The sequence below is a fragment of the Micropterus salmoides genome, unplaced genomic scaffold, assembly GCF_014851395.1.
Source record: "Micropterus salmoides isolate LMB-PRFRI ecotype aquatic unplaced genomic scaffold, ASM1485139v1 Ms_hic_scaffold_20, whole genome shotgun sequence".
Taxonomy (NCBI): domain Eukaryota; kingdom Metazoa; phylum Chordata; class Actinopteri; order Centrarchiformes; family Centrarchidae; genus Micropterus; species Micropterus salmoides.
This window is the reverse complement of record NW_024041151.1, coordinates 16,535,487-16,559,110: the sequence shown is the minus strand read 5'-3', so window position 1 is coordinate 16,559,110 and position 23,624 is coordinate 16,535,487. Positions and strand designations below refer to the sequence as shown.

Here is a 23,624-nt window from a genome sequence, read left to right as displayed (position 1 = left end):
GGACTATCTCAACAATATCCTCATACAGATACAAGAACAACATTTATAAATTTGTAAACATGTACACACACACACACACACACACACACACACACACACACACACACACACACACACACACACAGCTTTAAGTATACAAAAAAACCTTATTAGGATTGCTTCAAGGAATGTAATTGAAACCCTGGAACCAGCTAGATCTTTTCAAACAATGAGCTCATTAGCATGACAATAACAGTATGGTAGTCTTGCTCTATTGAAACAACATAACAAATTGGTAACAAAGGAATGTGTATGCTTATATTATGAATGCACATAGTCTGCATGGACTGTAACTGTTCTTATACTCTCATCCTGATTATCTTTCTGTTTTGACCATGTCATCATGTCCTCATATGATGCCCCACTCTCCCTCTTAAGACGGTTCTCATCAGACCAGAATGAACCTGGCAGTGACATTAATAAAGAGCTCCATCTGCGCCAGGCATGCGGAGGCAAATGAACCAATTAAGGTCTAGTGAAGTCTCCTCTTTCACCTATTGGCAATGGCTGCCATCATCTCCATCATGATGAAAAGGAGAGCGTGCAAGGGCAATTAAATACCAGCAAGGGCTAGGGGGCAAACCTAATAACTCTCTGTAACAAGCCAATGAGGTATGCTTTAAGAGTTCACACAACCCAAAGCATGTTAATAGAAGACGACCACAACTGTGCTCAAATATTAATAGGCATGCATGTTCCTCAGAGAAAATTGACCTTGTGGAGAACTATCTGCAATAGCTCAGAGACAAAGTACAAAAAGCCTCTTATGCCACCGTTTATCTATTGCAGTGATCTCTTCTGCTCTAGTCAGATCTGGCTTTCATGTGAACTCAGAAACTGCTGTCTGCACAGTTAGCAGTGGCCTACTTTCTGTTGTAGCATTGCCATCTGCTGGCAATATGCTTGTGCATAAATATTCTGAAGCATATGTGAATGTGCAGTACACTACACACCGCAACTGTCTTTACTTGCAGTCTTTATTAATTGTGTTGGTACACTCTCTCCTAATGTCTCTGGGGCGTTTGGCCCCTGCTCCTGAATGTGTGTGGTCACCTCTGGCTCAAACCAAAAGCAAACAAAAAATAAAAAAACAACTAGGCTACCTCTTGTGGAAGCATTAAAGCCCTCAAACCTAGATAGACATTTCAATACAATGAAATGTTTGTAAAGGACCATGTAACAAAACCGATGAAAGTGGCTCGGAATAACTGCCCATTATGGAGTGGCAACAATCTTTTTATCATCAGGCTAACGTTACTAGCATAACCGGGTTAGCTAACTTCTGATGAAAAAAGGCGTTAGTTTCAACGGCATGATGCTGAAAACACCGTATAAACTGTAAATATTATGTCCAGTATAGTAAGTGCTCAAAAGATAAAGTAACAACGCTAAGAAACCCATTAATGAAACGAAAACGCCTATGTTTAAGAAGGAGGTTAAAGATTTTTCTGTGAGGGTTTGGCTCACAGGTAAAAGGGTAAAAGTCGGACACAGCTCAACATCTACGTTCCTACGGCAACGCGTTGAAGCTTCATCCAAGAGGATCATGGGAAACAATTCTGGCTACTGAAGCGGAGGGAGTTTCGAAATATTTCATGATTAGCTACGGTTTAGCACGTTACACCATAGTTATATTAACATGGTGTTAGCATTATATTTGGCTATAACCAGTGTAGTTGAAGTGTTCAGGTTACGCTTTTTTCGGGACTGATGCTCCGTGCAGGAAGCAAAATTAGCTAGGTAGCTAACGCTAGTTAACGGTATGGTTAACCTTGGTGATTGCTTTTGTTGACTCAAACAATGGATAGCATTAGCTAATAACACGATACTTAAACACGGTCAATAACTTTACATAACACTTATTGCTGTAAACATAACGATTGCGTCGATAGCTATGTAAGTTAGCTAATCAGAATGTTTGCTACAAAAAACTCTTGTTTGTTAGCTTAACCTATTGATTTCTAACGTCTTGCTTGTCTAGTGGTGTCTTGCAATCTCGACGAACTCTTCCTGAGTGCATAATCAAGCGGAAGAACCAATGCTGTCTTTTAAACATGGAGCTAAATTTGGAGGTTGTTTTGTCATCCAGCATCAAACGGAAGAAACCATGGCCGCGATTCTGTTGGCTTGGGATGGTGAGGAAAAGCATTTCAGGCAATGACTCTAAAACGTTGCTAGCCTTGTCAGAAAAACACGACTGAACCTGTGTCATGTTTCTTTTCAGGAGAAGGAGTCTGTGTTTCTGTTAGATGACAAACGGATCAGTGAGATCAACATGGTGTCTGGTCGCACCAAGAAGAGGACTCCTAAACTCCACCCTTTACTCAACAGTGTGGTGACAATGGCTTCATCCCACAATGGTGAGTTTAATGTGTCAAGGCAAAGCAAAACATGTGTCACCTGTTAATTCTGAGAATACATTACTTGTCTCTTGTTGTTTTTCTAGGCATGTGGCTTTGTGGACTTTTGGTCTCAGGAGAGCTTTTTCTGTGGAACAGGGATAAAGACTTGTTGAAGACTGCTGCATCAGTCCCAGAAGTAGTTCATATGATAACTGCCACTCGAGGTATGCACAGTACAGGCACTTTAAGTTGCATAACAGCATTCTTCTTAAACTGCATGGTTAGCAGGGCTGACATTAAATCTGCAATCATCTTGGAAAAGTGTTACCCATCTGAAAGAGCTCAGGCCTGCTGATTAAACATCTGCTTGTTTTGGCCTAGTGTGGACAGTAGTGTTGTAGTACTCAAGACTGGTCTTGGTCTCGAGACCACTTTTTGATGGTCTTGGTCTCGAGACCACTTTTTGATGGTCTTGGTCTTGTCTCGGACTCTACCGCATTTGTACTCGGTCTTGTCTCGGTTTCGGACATTGAGGACTCAGGATTTTATTTCAAGACCAGTCAAAATCATTACGTTGGGAATATCGATAAATTGCTTTTGCCTTGTCTGATTTATTTGTTAACATCCTAACTTTGAGTGGTTGTAAAAAGTATTACTTCAAATGCAACCAATAATCCTAATTAAAAATAAAAACTAAAAGTCTTGGTCTCAATAAACTCTGGTCTTGGTCTTAACTTGGTCTCTGTTTGGGTGGTCTTGACTACAACACTAGTGGACAGTCACTACCTGGATGTACACATGTTATCATCTCTGAAGATGAGGGAGAGTGCATTCCTGACCCGCACTCTACAAGTACCTATTTGCTTACATAATTTATCTTGGAAATAAAAATGGGATCAGATTGTTGATATGTGTTTGTAAGGTGATTTCTACTCTTTCTTTGTTTTTAACTTACTTTAACTACACATTGAATGTCCTAATTACTGTTAATCACATTTAAATGTAATATTTAGTCTTCAAACCATGGATTTACGATTGTATGTTTTCACAGGGAATGCCACACGACTGTCACTCCAGGTTTCAGGGGATGGGATGTGTGTGCTCCTGGTAGGCATAACAGGGCAAGTGTTCTTATGGGAGTGTATGGATGTCAGGGATTTGACAGGGGTGCGAGATGGCACAGTAAAGGGACACTGGGCACATATACAGCCCCTTGAAGACTCCATTCTGCCTTCTTTACTAGACAAAGAAGCCTCCCAACACACTGTCTTTGTCAAGTCTGAGGTCTGTATACTAAAGAAACTACATGTTTCAACCAATAGCACAATTTTAAAAACCTGAACACCATTTTTTATTTTCTATAATATCTTATTTTATCTCTCGCCAAACTCCCTTAGGTTGTGGGTGATGCGTGCTTATCAGCATTTGTTTTCACATCTGGGAAGAAGCTAATCATTACCTGCCTGAAAATCCAATGGGAAGAGGGCCGTGTGAGAGTGGGGTGAGTGAGCAGCTCGATGTAACAGGCAGGACTGTCATTGGGTATTACAGTAGTTAAATGTACACATTTCTCTCTCTAGTTCTGTGGGATACAGCTTACAGTGGGCCACCAAGACATACCCCATGTCTCGCCTCACCCCACCCTGCCAACCAGTCAAGTCCAGAGGGGCCTTAGTGCCAGCCTTCTCCCCAGATGGCCGACTTTTAGCCATTGTCCTGAACCAAAGACATCCTAAAGTGAGCATCTGGCCTCTCTGTCTCTGTTTTCACATCTTCATCTGTTTTCCATCTGTCCAGCTCTAGAAATGTGAATCAACATTTGTTTTCCCTGTTGTTGAATGCAGGCTACACAGATCCTCTTTGTGAGCACACAGAATTTTGTCTCCATATCAAGTGGCCTCGGAGGATGTGGAAGTAAGAAAATGGACATCCCCTCTAAATACATAAGGTACAGTATGTATAAATAAAAATGGGAACAGGTGTTGAGCACTAGTCTTCCACTGAGAGGCTGAACCTCGGGGTCAACATCTGTTTATCTGGACTGTCTAAATATTGCTGGCAAAGGTCGAACTGAATCTTACTACTTGCTTACTTACTATTTACTACTTTAAATAAACATAGTGTTTACAGTGTGACTGAGTTCAGCACAACATATCCAGAGTCAATTCCGAGCATCACCAGCACAGAAAAGAATGTTTATAAAATTGTATCAAGACTGCCAAAGAGGTAAGACACCAGGAAATTCTTGCCACCAAAGGGTGCTTTGCATCACCTGAATGCCATCTGTCAATAGACCTACTTTCAAGTCTTTGATGTACAGTGTATATTTATTTAGAAATAGACTTTACATATCTTCTCTTGTAGGTCCTACTGGGTGGGCAGTGTGAGCTGGTCACCGGGCAGTCTTTTCCTGGCCTGTGTTTTGAAAAGAGGCTCCCTTCTTATGGTTTCTCGCCTTGGGGGGCTTGTCACTCTAACAAGCTGTGGTTGCAGTGTTGACTTTGGGCCTGCACACTTCCTACCCCTGCACCCTCTCGTCACTTACCGGTATACATTTGAGACAATTTGATCACCATTTGTCAGCTCTTGTAACAAGTTATTGGTTTGAGTGGGCTGATGATCTTAATTCTCATCTATAGTCACCATTTCTATTGACGGCTTTACTTTTACTTTTTAGCACGAGAGCCAAGTCTCTCTCCTTGATATTGTCCAAAATGTTGAGTCCAGTCTGGACCGTGTAATGTTTTATTATATGTAATGTAGGGCTGTAACTAAGGATTATTTTCATTATAGTGGCCTATAAAATGTAAGAAAACACTAAGAAAATGTCTGTTACTATTTCTTGAAGCCAAAGATGTCTGAAATGGTCTGAAATGGTCCCACAACCAAACAATGTTCAGTTTACAATGATATAAAAGGGAGGAAAGTAGCAAACCCCTCATGGAGAAGCAGAAAAAAAAATATAATTTTGGCTGGAAAAATTACTTGCACAATTATTCAATTATCAAAATAGTTGATAGTTGGCGGTTCATTTTCTATCAATCGACAAATTGAATAATGGTTTTCAGTACTGTTTTCTGTTTTTCAGCAAAGGTTTTCTGTTTTTCCACCAACTGTCCTTGCCCTTTCCAGGCCGCCAATGTCTGCAGGCAAAGGGGAGGCCTCTCTGTCCAGCTCTAGCTTGTCTGTGCGGGATGTCCTGAGGCAGCGATATTCTGTGACCTGGCACCCACGGCTGTTGTATCTGATTGTGTCTGATGGCTACATGGCCACAGTTATGAGGGTGCTAGATAAGCCTTCTCCTGCTCTTTTGCTGAAAACACTTGTAAAGGACACAAGCAAGGAACTTGAAAAGGCCACCCGGAAACTGGATAAATTACAGGTGGTTAATCACTTCAAGAAGTAGGAATAGGGATGTTACTCGGCTGCAGTTTGTCTGTGTAATTTCTGTAGGACTATTCTTGACAATACATTTTCCTCGCATTCATTATTTTCAGATTCATGTGAAGGCCTGGCTGGAGTCCGTATCTTGCCTGAATCTTGACGGCAGCCTTGAGGTTCACCCCATACTCACTCGTGGGCCTAACACCACAGACTCTGTCATTTCAGCAGCCACAGATAGATCCACTTTGCCACTTTTCCTGCAGGACCAGGGGACATTGGATGGTACCAAGGAGCTTCTTGAAAAAGTACAGGTCGGTCAAGTAGTTATAAATTAATAGCTTTAGATCTTGAGTATAGTGTATGGTGTATACACTGACTGTGCTACATTTACAGGAAGGTAAGAAGCCGATGAGAGCAGATTTTTCTATGTTTGGCCTAGCATTGGCATATTCTCAGTGTGGTGTGTAAAGTTTAGTTTGTAATTCCTACATGCCAGTTTACCCTGAGTAATAATGTGGCATGTGTTGCTAGATTCTCTATTGTTAACTATCTTTAACTGCCGTTTGTTTGTGTGGGCTTCCAGACTTTCTTTGAGGATGACTCTGATTTTGACGGACCTCCTGCTGGTTCTCATGTGGAGGATCGCGGCCATCTTGAGTTTGCCTCAATGTTTGACACACTCCACGCCCTGGACACACAGACAGACACTGGAATTATCAGTAGCCCAGACAAGGACTTTGTTAAAACAGACAAGAAGACACCTCTTTCTCATCAGGATCTTGGAAGAATCCAGAGAAAGCTGTTAACTGCCTGGGCTTTTGGCATGTCTCTAGGAAATACTTTGGAAAACAGAACTCGCCTGTTAAAGCATACCCTCTACTGCGTGGTGCGATTTGCAGCTTTACTCCATTTGATCCCCAGCTCCTCGTCCCACAAAGGGAAAAAGAACACCTCAGTTACTGCTTGCCTCCTGCACCTTCTCAAAGCCCTTCTCTCTTTTCTTCCCTGGGATTGCACTCACTCAGATGGGCCACGCTGCCTGGGCTTGGTGGTGGAGCTCAGTAAACTGCTGGTACGCCTCCTGCTGACCCCTTACCCTGAGTCACATCAGACTGGTCACTGTCAGTTATCATCTCACAGTCTATCTACAGTACTCCTTATCCTTCAACTGGTCTCCGATTCTCTTGACCACACCTACAGCCTGCAGCAAAGAGCTGTCTGGTCCTCTGCAGCCACCTCCCAGCCACCACAGCTATGGCCTTCAGATGTACACGATGTGCCTATGTTACAGGATGAAACGGAAGAGAAATCCACGTTTGTACGTCAGGCACGACCTGTTCCCCAGCGACCATCCAGCAGGTATAGACCATCTCTCTGGCTGTTTATGTCTCAGCATTTCTGAGCAAATAGTCCATTGTTTGTGGATGTCGTCATAGCATGTCATGTTTTGGCTTGAGTTTATGACTGTCTCAAAGACAAACAAGATTGGTGATTTTCTTTTTTTTGGCAGATTGTTGGGAGTGTGGCAGTGGGTCTACAAGGTCACCCAGCAGTATATGGAGGAACTGAAAAGCTTTAAAGGCTGTGATGGCTGGGAGGAGGAACAGCAGCAGTTGTCTGTCATCATGTCACAGATCCAAACAGCTCTGCAGGCTACAGGAGAAAGACTAGAGGAGGGTCCTGCACTGCTGAGTTACCCAGGTCTGTAATTCAACTGTGGTTCCACTCGAAGAAAAGCCAAAGAGCTATGCCTGACTATGTCTGAATAATTATTGTTATTGTTTAGTATTTCACTCATTTCCCCCTAGGTGAACATCTTTTCCTGTGTGGGTCTTACCCAAAAAGTGCTGAGACATGGCGGTCACAAATTTGTGAGGAGAGTGACAAAAGTAAGAGCTGCTGCTTCAATTTTTGTATTGAGTACACCACATGGTCACATTTAGTCTGAAATGGTTTATCATATGTCTCTCTGTTAGGCTGCGATCGTAGTGTCTTCAAGGAGACACGGCTTTGTCTGGCACTCCTGTACAGTCTGTTATCCCAGTACCGTCTGAGAGAAGCCCAGGAGTTGGGGGACCACATGGCCTGCCTGATCCTGCGCAGGGCTGGACACCAGAAGGACAACATGACCGGCATAACAGGTCAGCCGTGGTCAATCATTCCTCAGTCTTTCAGAGGGGTTTCATATGTCAGTCAGTTTATGGAATCAAGTTGCAAATAGCTCCTTCATGCCAGTACATCATAGTGTGCTGAGAGAACTGAAAAGGTTACAGTATGTCATACTAGCATTTCAATTCTGTTTGAATGTCTTACTTTTAATTCCTTAATATTGGCACAGAGCAGAGCTATCTACTATTAACTACCCAGTATGTTAGGCACAGGTTGGGTTCTTTTATAACTGAAACTATGCACATTAATCAATATCACTGTAAATACTAATTAGCCATTAGTAAATAGAAAGCTAAAAGCATTTAGGTGGGGGAGCTGCAAAGTAGGATGTGTACAATGCATGTAATTCAAGCAATGTTAAGCAGACAATCATCACAAACTGATAAAACATGCTATATAATCACATTACATTACAGATGTAAAACCAGAATAGACACAATCTGACAAACGTAGTCAGAAAGCTGAGCAAATGAGGACTACCTTTTTTTTCCTCTGTGACTATACAAAATGACGTGTCCCTCACTATGAAAGTAAGAGGTTAGTTATTTGCTCTGCCTTTATGCCCTGCAGCAGACTCTCTTCCTTGCCTGTGGCTACCGATTGACCTTCACAGTGAAGCAGCTTGTGCCGTGGTTCAGACCCTGGGGAGATTCATGGCCTCTTATTTCTCCAATCAGCCCCTCTACATCCTGCCCCCTCACCATGTGGCCGTCCTGCCGCCACTACATATACCTCATGGTGTGTTTCCATAATTATTTGTCAGTTTAAAGTACAATTTCTTTATTTGTATTGCTATTTGGTAACATATCCTTTCTCAGCCCCTGGTGCTGGACGCTTAGTGCCACTGTGCCAAGAGGAGGTGACTAGAGCAGTGCGACAACAGCAGCTGTCAGAAGTATGGACAGTAGACTACGCCCAGGACCTGCTCCTGCTAGGGGGTCTGCTTCCTGAGACTGTGTGGTTGGCTTACCATCTTGGGGACTGGAAGACCGCGGCCTCTCTGAGCCTGGCTTATACAAATTACTGCGCTGACCACTTTGACTTCACTCGGTCAGTGTGAAAGTATAATCTAGGAGAAAATGAGTGTATGGTGTAGGCTTTCTGTAAAAGTCTGAAATTCACTTTCTATGTTTTACCATGTATGTTTTCATGAACATCTCAGTGCCATCTTTTATGACAGGCTCAGGAGGAGAGAGCTCCACCTCCCAGCAGATTTAGAACCAGAAAGCATTTTTCAAGTTGAGTTGGAGTGTCTTCTTGACAATAAGTCTGACTCCCGAGACTGCAGAGATAAAGATGGTGACAAGAGCTTTACAGGTTGGTGAGACCTGACCTTGCTATAAGATGACCGCAATGCACAGAGAACTCTTTGATTTGAACCTACGCTTTTATCTGAACTCCTTTTTACTAGACCCTTTGGAAGGAGACGACTGGGACTTATTACAGGTTTCCATACAGGAGATTCTGAAGGCCTCGGTCATGGCTGGAGTGAATGTTATGTCTTCCCCCTTGTCTTCCCTGCTGGATACAGCCAAAGACCTGTGTTCTTGCCTGCCTATCTTGGTGCCTAATGCACTGTATCTACCTTCACCACCTCTTTATTGCCCTCAGCCTTCCCCCAACACACAGGTACCAAACACACAAGACCAACTTTTATATGCATTGTGTTTAGATATAAATGTACAGTATCTCATACAAGTGAGTACAGCCCTGACATTTTTGTAAATATTTGATTATATCCTTTCATGTGACAACACTGAACACTGCCAGCGGTTTAGACATTAATGGCTGTGTGATGTGTTATTTTGAGGGGACAGCAAAATTACACCTATACAAGCTGTACACTCACTACTTTACATTTACACAAGTATCATATATTGTCATATAATCAAATATTTACAAAAATGTGAGGGGTGTACTCACTTTTGTGAGATACTGTGTATATATAATTAAATGCTGCGTGTGTCTCATGCTTAGGACCCAGTAGGGACAATAAGGCAGTTTACAGAAGTTGCATCACGTCACAAAGTGTCTGGAGTTCTCCAAAGATTACTGTTACTTCTGAGATCTGCACGTTGTTGCCATCCTGCTGCCCAGTGGTACATCAGCCACCTGCGCCGTGCCAGACACCTACTACATAAGGTACTTTCTAAGAGTGAAAAGGTTTAATCTGGTTTAATAGGACTAAATATCCCCAATATGTAGCTGACATTTTTAGTGGATCTGATTTTTTGTTTGCACTTTCATGCATTGCAAATTCAAGAGTTTGTTCTAAAAGACACTTGACATCCAATATTGTCAGAGGAAATGCCAAATCTTTTCCATTTTACTACACTTTCATCGTGCAAATAGGGAATTAGAATAAAAATAAAATTCAAATTATGATTGGTTGTATGGTGTAAAGTAGACAACCTATCACACTCCACCTCTCTATAGTAATGTCCTATCCTGCTAATATGATGTTATCTTGTGCAAAGATTACCATAACTTCACTAGCAGTGTTTAAAAGTTGGTGATTACTTTGCTTTGGTATGAAGTGCCATGCCACATCGTAAATTGTGCAAATATATGATCAAGGTCAAGAAGAAGTACTCCTATCCATCAGTTACTGAAGAAGAAAAGGCTTTCCCAGAGGGCCTGATGAAGTTCGTCACCCGTAGTGGATTCTTCAGACGTGGGCCTAACAAAGATGGTCACCTGGACCCTGTCACCATTCAAACTATTAGTAAGATACCACTCACAGTGAATTGTGGATATCACAATTAATGATCTACTTTCAAAAAGTACTTATTAACTTCATTTTTCTGAAGTCTGTTTCCGGGAGCTGTGTGGTTTATGTTGGATGCTTCATGTCAGGGACCAGCTCTCCATTTCCTGCAGAAAATATCAGGCTGCCAGACAGCATGGAAGAGATGAACAGGTATTCCATTTGTGTTTAATTGTGTGACATGTTTAAGCATAAATATCCTCAGCCATTGATGCCTCAGCTTGTATTTATGTCCCTCAGGTCCCTGGTGGTTCAGAAGTGAGATCTGCCTGTATCGATGCTCTCCACTGGGCTTGTCGTTTTCTGCCTTTCTCTTGCTTCCTCAATGCCGAGGAGATCCTCCAGGACATACTGCTCAGCCTTTTGTCTGAGCTTCCTCCTCTCTCCCTGGTGATTTTTCTTGCCTTTTTCTACATAAAAACTGAAGTAACACAGAATGACCTTGAGTGAGTAAATTTCTCATCCTCGCCTGTTCTTTTTCTTAGGTGGCAGACACGCTGGTACGAGCTTTCCCAGGGGAGGAGGAGTCTGTCAGGGTCCCTCTGAGAGAAAAGTATAACTCACTGCTGCAGAGACTGAGGCAATGCAATGTCATCGGTACGGACACCTCTTCAAGTTGCTTTAAAGTGCACTTATAGGAATGCAGTTTTTACACATTGATCCTTTTTTTACTTTGACTTTTGTTTAACACATTATTATACACATTATTATTAATACTTGATTTAAACTATTAAGATACATAGAGAATGTATTAAAAACTTTCTGCAGTGCAGCTTTTCCCCCCAAGCTTTTAAACTCTAATTCATCCTAAGCACTGCTCCATTGAATAAAATTTCTGTTTACCATTTTTATAATTGCTTTTATATGTATATTGTCTGCTATGTAGCAGAAGGGAGTTACAAACTCAATTTCATTCTACAACCTGTTGTATTGACAAATAAATGTACCTTGGACCTTAGTTCTGAAAGGCCAAATGTGACAGGCCCAAAGATAATTTTTCATGGTAATTTGTCATAACACCAGTCTTTGTGCTTTGATTTGTACTGGTTACATATGATCACTGTATGCTAATTTTGGTTTAAAATCCTCAAAGCTTTATATATTTCTTTCAGTGAATACATAAGCAGAGATTTAGGATGATATATTCTTCTTAGCCATGACTTCCTAAACCATATGTTCTATGTAATTCTGCCTGTTCTCCAGAGGGGGAAAAAGAGGAGGTGAACGATTCGATGATGATTGTGATTCAAGACAAAGTCAGGCAGAGAAGAAAACATCTTGGGCGCTTGCAGAGGCACCTGGCCCCCCCTGAGCTCTGTCTGTGGGATGAGGAGGACAGGGGAAGCAAACATGGGATGGCCATGTTAAGGGAACTCTCACTGGGTACAAGTCTGAGCAATAGCACCTTAACTGACTGTGTGTTCCCCCCAGTCTGCAGTGATGGAGACACAGCGGATAATACATCTGAGGCTGTCTCTCCTGACATGCATAGCAAAGACATGAGCAGGTAGCCAGCATGGAATAGTAGCACTACTATTACTCTGAGGTAAAATGTATCCATGTTTTGGCTTATTTTTGTACTCTGTGTCTTTCTTTGCAGGGGCAAAGAAGCAAAAAAAGTGAGAGAGAACAGAGGACATGCAAAGAAGACTGCTGTTAAGATTGAAAATGTCATTCAGGAGGAGAGTCACCCAGTCGATACCAAGGAGAATGAGCAGCCATCCCTACCAGTGGTTGGCACCTGGGAGTTTGAGCTGGAAGACAAAGAGTATCTAAATTTCCTGGAGCTCTTCCTCAGCTATGTGCTAGAGAAGGATGGTGCTGATGGAGGGGACTCAGGTGGTGAACTTCCTTTGCTGAAGGGCTTCTCCTCCCAACTGAGGGAGAGGGAGTTGCATTCTCTCACCTTTGACGTGCTCACAAGTATTCATCGGCGTCAAAGAGACGCGCTCCATCCAGCAAGAAAACACTCAGGCAATGATCCCCCAGTGTTCAGAGCTGGCTGCTGCTACAGGCCCGTGAAACAAGGTGCAACACCTGAGCTGCAAACGTCCTCCATCTGTAGTGAAGCCCCCATATCCAGAACTAGCTTTTCTGTTATCTCTCTTCCTGGGCTGAGAACTGGCATGCAAAAAGGTTTGTTTGGCCTCCGACAGCAGAGCAATGTGCCTTTAGGCCAAAGAACGAAGGTAGGCCTGCTTGGTTCTGAAACTAGCTCTATTCGAAGTGCCATTCCCACGGGGCAGCCATCAGAGAGCTTGACATGTGGCTCTTCAACAGCTGTGGAAGCCGTGATTCAATTGCAGCAGGGCCTGGACCCTAAATTGGAGGCTCAGTTTCCAGAGCTGGGCAGGCTGCTGGAGTGGATGGTACGCTGGGCTGATAGGAGGGTGCTACTAGGACATCATGGCAAAAAGAAGAAAGAGAGGGGAGAAGGGGTTGGGGGAACAGCTGATGAAGGGGTAGTGATTCGTGTCAAAGCCTCGGCGCCTGCCGTCCTCACTTCCCTCAGCTTGTTGCAGAGCAGGTACACTGCTCTACTCGGGACTGACCACTACGGGTCCTGCATCCAAGTTCCACAAACACAATGGACTGTAGCCCCTGTGCTGCAACCTAAGGTGGATAGGAAGCTGGAGAGAGAGAGCAGTGTTGATACAGGCTACCCTGGATCAGCCAACACTCCCATCACTGGTCTTGATCACAATCTTCAGCAAGGAGAACTGTCCATGTGAGTGCCCCATGTTGTTATTTACAATGGCTTATTATTGGACTAAATGGCAACTAGGACAGAAGCTTCAAGTTTTTATCAAGCCAGTTTGAAATGAGCTGATGAGAAATTCCACAAATGAAAATATTTATCTAAAATAAATAGCTGGCATTTGACCTTGGAGAAGTTTCAGTGAGTATATGAAACTCATGTGAGAGTGGTTTATCAGAATGTCTTAAATGCGCAAGAAACATAAACCTGTATGTCAGCTAATTGTAATAACATGACAAATGTATGGTTAAATTTGGAGTTTGTTTTGTTTTTTATTTGCTGACTCAGCATTTCACATGATTTCATCTCAAAAACTTTTATTTCAAACAGAACCTTTTTTTTGTTTTATAAATATGAATTATCTACTGTATTTGTATATTATTTGTTTCCCTGCAGTGGTTCTCATACAGATGAACCAGAGGAACTGACATGTCACAGGACACCTTTTTCTAATGATCAGGATCCGCTGATCTTTGATGCTCAGCAGAGGCAATCCAGTTCTCAACAACTATGTCTCGATGACTTAGATGTCACACCTGAAAAAGAAGGTATGATACTAAGTTATATAATGAATCATTGAAGTTGCTGTAATGCAGACCCTTATAACAGAGAATGTTAATTGTTGTGTTTTATATTTGTAGGCAAAAGTAGTGACAGTGAGGGCCTGGACACATCATCCTGGGTTTCCAATGGTAACACCTCTGGAGCCATCTGCACACCTGAAATGGTGAATATTACCATTCGGGATTCACATTCTTCATGTGTATTATCAACGTTGTCAGAGCACACACATAAGTGTTGTTTTTGTCCTTTGCAGAGTTTAAAGCTTGCAGACCTGGACTTTTCAGACAACGCTGAAGACACGTTCACTTCCACCTCTCTGTGAGTTTTTAACGTAAACTTTGCGTTTGTGCGTTTATGTTCTTCTCTAACGAGAGTAATTATTGCAGTACCAATATTATATCATTGCATAACATGTCACTTTAATTCTTCAGTAAAGCACTATAGAATTATTAAAATTTTATCAACATAATCTATGCTGAGTTATTTCTACATCAACATTCTGATGATTAAACCTCAACATACAAAATTGTTGACATTGGGTGTTGCCTGCTTTGTTGTTCAAGCCACAGTCAGGCTAAGAGCCTACAAGCCCATCCACACCCAGAGCCCCAAGCTCTTCCTGCTGTCCAGCCTGAGGCAGAGATCCATGCAGAGCATTCTGGTTCAATTGGAGTGCTGCTCCCCAACACACCTGTGGATCCTCCAAGCCTTCAGCCACAAAGCTCCATGGCTAGTGCACCCGCTGCGGATTCTACAGCCCCCAATCAGACATTATCCTCTCAGCCAATGAGACAGCGTCTGGGTGAAGACTTATTCAGACTGGTTCAGGTAAGAACAGACTTACCAAAAGTACTTGACTGACTCTTTAGATTGACTCCCGTCTGAAGTGTCTTTGTTCTTCATTACAGCACATCAATCACGTGAGCCTGATGGAGGTTTTAGGAGCTTCATTTTCTAACCTACAACTTGCCCAGCAGAGCTCTTCTTTGGCTAACATTAACTCATTGCACCCTAATGTGGCATCATCTTTTGCTACCAATTTCATCCCTCAACCAAATTCCTTACCCGTTCAAACCGCCATTTCTGTGGCATCTCAGACACAAGCATGCATGCCAAGTTCAGGATCCAACAACCCTCAATTCAGTCAGATCCCTGCACCTATGTGCAGCCAACGTCACACCACCAGGAATCTACCCTCCGCTGTAAATGGTGCAAGTGTAAATTATCAGGTATTGCCCAAGTGTTCTGTTAAGTTGTGTCACCTTGTCCTTCTATGTAAACAATACTTAATCACAGTGAAACCAAACTGAATGCAAATAATTTTTTTCTTCAGGAAATGCAGCCACTCTCTGTACATGCAGTGTCATCAGAAATCCAGTCTAGAGAGAGCAGGAGGTTAATCCCACCCTCACAGGGGCTTCTGGCCACAACTGACACCAGCTACGCTATTCACACTGCACCTGTGTTAATGCCTTCTAACGATAGCATACAAAGTGAACCTGCTCCCCAGGTCTTGGGCTTGAAGTTACTTCAGCTCCATAGTCCTCCATTGCTCCAGCAGAGTGCCCCAAACTATCAGGGGCTCCAGACGCTGCACAAAGCAAACTCCGCAACCACAGAATCCCATCAGCACAAGGTTAAAAACAGTGACCAGTCCACCTCAAAGAAGACTGGAGAGGAAGATAGAAACTGGTCTTCTGTTCCAAAAACACAACTCACTTTTAATTCTCTACATGATCCAACTCCCAGGAACTCTCAACCCGGGTTTCAGACTTCAGAGAGATCTAGGAATCAAGAGTTCTCACTACTTCCTCCCACTTTACCAGCTCACACACCTGCACCAATGCAGGGCCTTCGTCTGCTGCACTTTCAGCCTGTTCCAAACAGCAACATTACGTTCCCCAAACTACCCTTACCATCTTCCTCCAGGCCCGCTACTGTCATTGCAGCTCCGAGGGGAGAAGCACCTATGATCAAGCTTCTACATATAGAATCTGGACCAAAAATGGCAAGCAGTACCTCCATTACTTCCATGTCTTAAATGAGGTATTATTGAATATTGCATGTACAGATATCTGTCTCCGCCACAGATGGTGCCCCCGGCTGCTCCTCCAGCCCAAATGACCCGCCTCATCTCCATGGAGGAGTTGACGAGTTCAGTGATCGGGAGGCAGAATGCTGAAGAGGGGGGACTGTGCTTGCTCAGAGTAGACCCACCTACTGAACGCACTAGAAGAGCTACCGTTTCTTCCAGCTCTAACTCCAGCAAGAGGCAATCCCATTTTAGTTTTCATGGTATTGATTTTGTTTTTTTAAAGCTAATTATTTTACTCACTAGACTCCCTCTGTGCTGTTTATAGGCAGAAGAGGAGAGAGGAGAAAGCAGGGAAGGCAAGAAAAACAGAGGTCACATTCAGACCGAATGAGTCGATCATCCCTAGACAAGAGGTATAAAAATATTAATTCTAGTATTTTGTGCTATTACCAATGTATAAGTCTAATTCCACTATCATTTGTTTGTTCCAATATATTTACAGCCAACAGATAAGCCTGTTGAAGAGCCTGAAGCTGCAGAAAAGTTCACTCCTGGACAGGACCCTGGCATTCAGTTTGGTTAGTGTGAAATACATACATAATTACACATGCCTGTTTCATCATTAAACTGATATATTGAGGGAGTTTAGACCCAATACTGATATAGTTTAAATATGGGTTTAAGTCTATCCTGGAAGACAAATCATAGTGCTGCACTTGTACAGTTGTACAGAAATAGGTGTGTAAAGAATGGGGATAAAAAAAAATAATAATAATAATAATTTGAGGAAGAACTTCAAGCCCGGCTTCTTTCTTAAGGTCTTGGGAAAGGGGGTTTCCAAAGCTGTTCGACCGTCCAGCTAGCAGTTTTGATGGCGTATACTTTGCCTTTATTTGGTAGCTTTAAAGAAAGGGGTTACCTCTAAGCAATAACTAAAACTAAAAAACAAAACTACTATAATATAAAATTGTATTATTTTATCATATGCCAAATCTACATTAATGCTGTTTCAAATATACACTGATTGAATTAAGAAGGGTGCCTCAACTGCCTCATACACACTTTCTTAGACAGCTTGGCACTGATCACATTTGGATGTACTGCAGTCAAACCAAGTCTCTCTCTTTGCTGTTTTCAGCCATTTGAACTAGCGATGAAATAAAGGCTCCTATAAGCATTGCTGAAAGAGCCAATTGTAACTCCTTTTTCACAGCAGTTTATTTACTGGCCCCAATCTTATTGATCTGTTGTTCTTTCTCTAATTCACTTTAACTCCCAGGGTCCTTTGACTCTTTGCTGACTGGTCAGAGATTATTGGACAAGGCCATGTCCACTTCAGCTGAGCTGCATGCTTTTGCTTCCACATGTAAAAGACCTCCAGAGTGCCATGATGCTTTCACCAACACAGACCCAGGTGAGTTAGAGTTTGGGTTAAGATTTACACAGTGTTAATATTGTGAGCTTTGCACAGTTGTACAATTGTTTCTTGTATTTGTAATTGAATGACAGTGCTTTTAAGTGTTAATGAGTTTAGCTTTTCTTGATCAATGAGAAATGCATAGCATAAACAGGATTTCTCTTTTTTGCAGCATTTCACGACAATTTCATTTCATGGGTTGTTCAAGTGCATGCTTTCTAAAAACCTAGATTCTGCTCCAGTAACATTTTTCTTCTTTTTGTTTTAGCTTGTCCTCCCACACTTGTGGATAAAGCTGTGTCTGCCTCTGTGACTGCTAGTAGCCCTAAATGTAAGTTAATTTGAAATGACAAAGATAACACACTGCTTTGTATTTGTTGTGGGTACAATGAAGAGCTAAACCGTGTGTGTATTTGTGTGTTTTCTCCATCCAGCACCAAATTCAGGGGATCTGCAGTTTTACAAAGAGCGCCTTGTACAAGACACAATGGAGACCACACAGGGACCAGAGAAGAATTTGGTAAGATACCAAACATAGGACCCAGCAGGGGCTGTGAATGACGCTATGAGATTCTAAAGCTATGTCTGAATAGGGCCTTCATTCTACTTACTAATTTTGTACTGAATGAAACACATAGTACGTTAGTGGTTACTGTTCTGCGTGTAGTATGCTGTATACTAAAAGAAATTGGAATTTGCTAACACCAGAAGATGCCCCATCTTGCTGCTTTATTGTCTGTCATATAATATAGAAAATGTCTCAATGAGGCACAGAATTGTGGAGATTTATTTTAATGTAGTGACCACGGTCTCCATACGTCATATTTTCATCCATGTTGTGTCAACACGCATGCCTTTTTTATATTAAACTCTAATTTTAGCAAGGGGTTACTTTAATTAATAGATATTTCAATTCACTTTTCCTTGTTTTTCCATCTTCGTCTCTCAGGATCTGGATGGCCGCCAGTTCATAAGTGTCTTGGATCTAGAAGACAAAACCCTGCATCAGGATTTGCCAGCCTTTCTCAGCCCAGGAGCACAAGATGTTCTTTCTATCCACCCCTCTTCACCTACTTCTGCTCAGCTTCATGTACTTGCGACTTCTGTTTTGAGGAGTAGCGCTGCTGATTCACAACCGTTAGTCACAATTCCAGAGGATCTCCTGAATCCCACCACTCACACAGGTCTTTTATATGTCTTTATATATAAAGTCTAATGCAGTTATGTCTTTATACTGAATGCAATCCGTATACTGTGGTGAAGCACAACACTTTTGGTAAGATTTAGTCCAAATATCTGTTTTATTGTAGATATCCCTGAGGAGTCGCCGTCACTCAGCCTCATTGAACCCAATAGGGAACCAGAGAGAATCACTTCACTAGACATGGTAGATCCCTCTGACTCTGAAATCGGTCGAGCCGTAAAGACCCAGAGCGTTGGACCTCACATTGCCTCATCCACGCCTCCTACAGTCTGGTTCTCCTCTCGCCTGTCGGAGCTGGACGCTCAGCTCGCTGCTCTACAGAACATTGCAGACTATCTGGAGAAGGACTTTTCCAACTCCAGGATGGTACATAAACTAGTTCTTTTTCTATTTATCCTGCTCATATTACTAATGACACCCAAATGTATTTATTTATTGTTTTTGAAGGCTGACAAATATATGTAATATAACATCCCTTGCTTGTCCTGCTTTGTTTCTGTAGCTGGTGAACACTATTGAAAAGCTCACCCCAGTCTTGGTGCCTGATGTGAAGACTGCCCCAGCAGTAAAAAAAACTGTCAGACTGTCTGTCCCACAGGAAGGTATGACCTAAAGCTATTCATCTGTAATAAAAGCCAAAACTGAATTGTGTTTTTAGATTGCATTGCAAGTCATTCAAACCCAGAAACAGAAAAACAAAGTTTTAATAGAGTAATATATAACACTGTAATATTGTTTAAAAGACTGTTGAACATTCCCTGTCTCTAATAGCATGGATGCCACGCCTGAACACTTCAACTGACCCAAATGCCTTTGAAGAAGATGATGAAAATCTGGAAGAAGAATGTGTGGTTCATAATGAGCTATCTTTTCGTTATGCCACTGCTTCTCATGGTCACAATGCTGGTCCTTCCTACCTTCACACCCCTCCAAGTAACGATGAAATTTAATCAAACATATATATTACATATATTAAATATTACATATTTAAACAAGTGGCTAGCACAATGGCAAACAACTGTATGTATAGTTGATGGAGAGATATTAAATTGTGTGCAAAGGGTAAAAGCAATGTAGCAACATATGGCGCAGTAATATCCTGAAAGCCACCTGCAACATTTTTCACCCAAAGATGCAAATGAGATTTAAGTCAACTGACCGGGGCACTCTTATTAACTCAGCTGATGCACTTTTTAAATCTACAAGAATAAGAATCACTCAGATATGTGGTTATTTTCACAGTACAGTCACAATGTTTGTGTTGCCCCCATAGAAATGAGAGATCAGCCGACTAAACCATCTGGAATATCTCCTGTGTAAGTTTAAGTCTGACGTATTTTAACCATGTTAATATGGATGTGCTTACCTCACTGATGTGCTTACCTCACTCTGCCCTTTACCTGTCCATCTCTAGATGGGCAGATGACAGTCTGGGTGAGACAGGGCTATCCGATACAGCAGAAATCTTAGACGAGTTGGTGAAGGAAGGGTATTTATCCCTGACTGACCTAGAATTGTCCAGTTCACAGACTGCACACCGAAGCAGGTATCTACTTAAATTCACTGCTGTCCAAATAACTACCCAAACAAACTATGATTTTCACTGAGCTGGAAAATAATGTGACCTCTAGCAGGCTGGACCAGCAGCAAAGTAGCGGGATGTCGCTGAAACGTGTCCTTCCAGAGGATGAGAGGAGAGAGCTGAGGATCTGGATGAGAAGGAAACAAAGGGAACGACTGGCTGTTTATCAAAAACACAGAGAGAGCCTGAGGGAGAGGGAGCACAAACCTTTTTCTACCTCTGGAACAGTTGTGAGATATGTTTGCCTCTTTACCAAAATTAATATTCCATTGTATGTTCTTAAAAAAAATATATGTATACACATATGTATTTATACATTCCTGTTCACCTGTTATGCCCCTGCAGAAACCAACAAACAGTAATCGAGCAACCAGTTGGAGAAGCAGAGAGGAAAAAGAAAAGTATGTACCTGTTTACATTGTCGGTGCACAATATGATATAGACATGCTTATGTATAACTGTTATTTCCATTGTATTTATTAGGCTCATTCTTCTGGAGCAATACAACCAGAGGACCCGTGAAGCCTGTTCATTGGCCAGTGACTTTCTCACCACTCCTTCAGCCATACACTGTTCTTCACAGACTGAGGGTTCACCAGTGCCCCCAAGTGCACGATCCAACTCAGCTCCACTCCTGGATAGCGCTCAAAGGTATTTCCTGCAACAGTAATCTGACCAGGATCTGTTCTCATTAAAGAATAATTGTACTCTGATCCAGCATTTGAACAAATCATTCATTTTTCATTAAAGGAGCTGTATGTGACGTTCGCTGCCACTAAATGTTGCACAGCATCTCAGACCAAAACAAATGGGCACTGTCGTGCACCAGACTCTATAGAGAAAACAGTAATTTTACCTTGCAGATCATCATAAAAAGACACCTTAGTCAAACTTCAAAGAATAAGATCCTTTTTCCACCAGAAGCACCTGTTATCGCTCTTGCTTGTCACCACTCTATTTGGGGGAAAAAAAAATTATTTAACCTTGCAGGTTAGACACACATTAAAACTCACACAGAACTTTTAATCATTCGTCAATGATCAGATCCTGTACAGACCCAAACCTATTTGTTCGAAACATCTACAATGTCTTTTTCTTAGGACTTACAGTGTATCTGCCAATGATAAAAGAATTCTAAAATCAGGACAAGCTCAACCCCACGTTCGTCCATGGACTGCTGAGATGCAGGCACGGCCTTCGGAGGATAACCGCAGGAGACTGGGACTACACAGACCAGGTATCATAATGACAGTCAGCTACATTGATGTCCTGTAGGTATTTTCACTATATTGTCAAATTCACTAAACGTGTTTGTTGCGTGAATTTTGTATTAGTTACCTCTCTGCCAAGGGACCGTCTGTCTCAGGTGACCAGACGTGGCATGCTCACTGACGCAAAGGGCCACACCAAACTGCACACAGCCAGTCAGAGTGAGGAACAGCATGTTGGATACCAGAAGAAGACAGGGGTGAACAAAAGTCTTTCGAAAGGAACGACTGCTGTAGGGAGAGGGATTCTGAGGGAGCAGACGAGGATGATGGAAGAGAGGGAAGAGGTCAACCTTTGGGAGCCTACTTCAGAATTCAATAGGCACCTGACCCAAGAGGAATCTACCATAGTAAGAATCACATTTGCATTATCCAGGGTGCAAACTATGGGGAAGCTTAGCTCCCCTTAATAAGACATCAGCTCCCCTAGAAGCATGATTTGTGATATTTTGGGGGGTCTCTAAAATACTGACAGCATGGTTTATTGCCATTCATTTCTATATTTCTCTATCATCATGGATCCATGCGTAAAATCAGGAGCGTCAGACTTCATCCAGCCAGAGGGAACGATCACCGACCGTCAGCTGCAGGCCGGTCACTGCACAATCTCCTGTCTCTGGACCTGTAGGCTCCACCGCCCCACCCCCTCTCCGATACAGGCTGTGCTGCTAGTACGAGCGACGCGCTGTGAACAGTTCGTGATCGCTTCCTCTGGCTGGATGAATATTACACGTGATCCATGCACCACTGCAGCTGGGGGTTCTCTGCAGCGTCATGCAACTTTCTAAATTCTTCCCTTTCACAGAGAAAAGAAAGGTCAGGTCAAAAACACGGCTATCAGGTGTTGTGTGAAGAGTAATTGTAGCAGAATGGCTACCGATGATGATGATGATAATAATAATTATGAGCCATTAATGATTCAGCAGTAAGAATCACAGCCTGTATCCCCCTCTCCTGGGGAAAAAAAAAAGTGAGCTCCCCCTAAAGCTATGGTATAGTTTGCACACTGATTATATTAGCCTTTGCTTGAAAGGAATGTAACTACTGTATATAGAAAGTAAGTAATAATTTGGTTAGTCAGTTTTGGTTAAAAGCTTTTGATAGCTTTTCTGTAAAATAACCGTAATGTTACAGTGTCACAAAAGTACATACTTTTTTCTTCATAGATAGTTTAATGTCTCTGGTTTCATACATTGTTGTTCACTTTTTAGATTTTGGCTGAACGTTTGGATGAACAGGATAATGGTGCCAGAGCTGTTGTGTCAGAGATGGACTGGCTAGACAACTTTTCTGAGACCGGCAGCAGTGTCCTCAGCAAAATAGACTGGGCAGCTATCGAAAGGATGGTGGCTGCAGAGGAAGCTTGAGTGTCACAAGAAAACGAAAAACACCACCACGTTGACAAGTAGATGGTATTTTGTTGGGGGAAAACTTTTATGTGCCTATTGAATATACTGTAAATCAGATGCATATTAAATTATGGTCATAGAAATTATAATGTAGGTATGTTTTAATAAATATGATATGATCAGCAGTGATATATATATAATGTGATGTAATCAATTTCATTTTCAGACATAATTTATAGTAAATAATTTGTGTATATTTGCTGCACTGACATCTGCAGTGATGTCCTTGAAAATTTAGATGTGTGTGAAGTTTTCTACAATTATAATTTATTTTTGTACAGACTCCACTGTCCCAACTATTAAATCTTTGGATTGATTTCAAAGCTGTTTCCTCTCAATTTCATTGTTTCATTGAGAGAGCTACTGACTGGATCACAGCCTGCCTGTTTTACCATTTGACGTATTTAAAGTTTTACCATTTGACGTATTTAAAGTTTACAGCATATATCATATAGATTGAAACGTGCCCAGTAATATTAAATGTTCTTTTATTGCCTTAAACACTGGCTTTTGCAGTAACGTTAGGTCTACAAACGTGTCCTACATTAGACAGATCCTATGTTATTTTCCTTTACAGCAGTCTTTATCATTTTTATCCACAGCATATGATCAAGACACGCTCACATTGCACTTAACACTGAAAAAGTGATATTGTATCAAAAATCCATTTTTTTTCTTTTATAACT

The 23,624-nt window shown here is 41.9% G+C and overlaps 1 protein-coding gene across 4 annotated transcripts; it reads left to right on the top strand.

The window, feature by feature from the left end:
• The first annotated feature begins 1,574 nt into the window (after positions 1-1,574).
• cplane1 (ciliogenesis and planar polarity effector 1) lies at positions 1,575-23,261 on the top strand. Of its 4 annotated transcripts, none has more exons than XM_038734093.1 (50): positions 1,576-1,799; positions 2,021-2,174; positions 2,264-2,399; positions 2,486-2,605; positions 3,433-3,665; positions 3,779-3,882; positions 3,962-4,118; positions 4,226-4,329; positions 4,746-4,928; positions 5,514-5,763; positions 5,879-6,076; positions 6,349-7,124; positions 7,276-7,466; positions 7,574-7,654; positions 7,742-7,906; positions 8,508-8,672; positions 8,753-8,984; positions 9,115-9,251; positions 9,346-9,563; positions 9,912-10,076; positions 10,512-10,659; positions 10,745-10,854; positions 10,942-11,091; positions 11,187-11,298; positions 11,905-12,208; positions 12,302-13,429; positions 13,856-14,007; positions 14,101-14,186; positions 14,277-14,341; positions 14,587-14,851; positions 14,932-15,252; positions 15,357-16,031; positions 16,114-16,295; positions 16,384-16,471; positions 16,561-16,636; positions 17,338-17,472; positions 17,744-17,806; positions 17,910-17,995; positions 18,425-18,659; positions 18,786-19,045; positions 19,182-19,281; positions 19,451-19,612; positions 19,953-19,995; positions 20,094-20,225; positions 20,311-20,491; positions 20,607-20,662; positions 20,745-20,912; positions 21,362-21,498; positions 21,596-21,879; positions 22,741-23,261. In XM_038734093.1, exons 2-50 carry the CDS (start codon positions 2,094-2,096, stop codon positions 22,894-22,896), a joined length of 9,756 nt encoding a protein of 3,251 aa, XP_038590021.1. In that variant the 5' UTR covers positions 1,576-1,799; positions 2,021-2,093; the 3' UTR covers positions 22,897-23,261. The 4 variants fall into 4 exon arrangements, 3 of the variants coding, with proteins under 3 accessions (XP_038590021.1, XP_038590019.1, XP_038590020.1); XM_038734091.1 differs by having other exon boundaries at positions 8,505-8,672; XM_038734092.1 differs by lacking the exon at positions 1,576-1,799 and adding an exon at positions 1,821-1,935 and having other exon boundaries at positions 8,505-8,672.
• Positions 23,262-23,624: the final 363 nt, after the last annotated feature.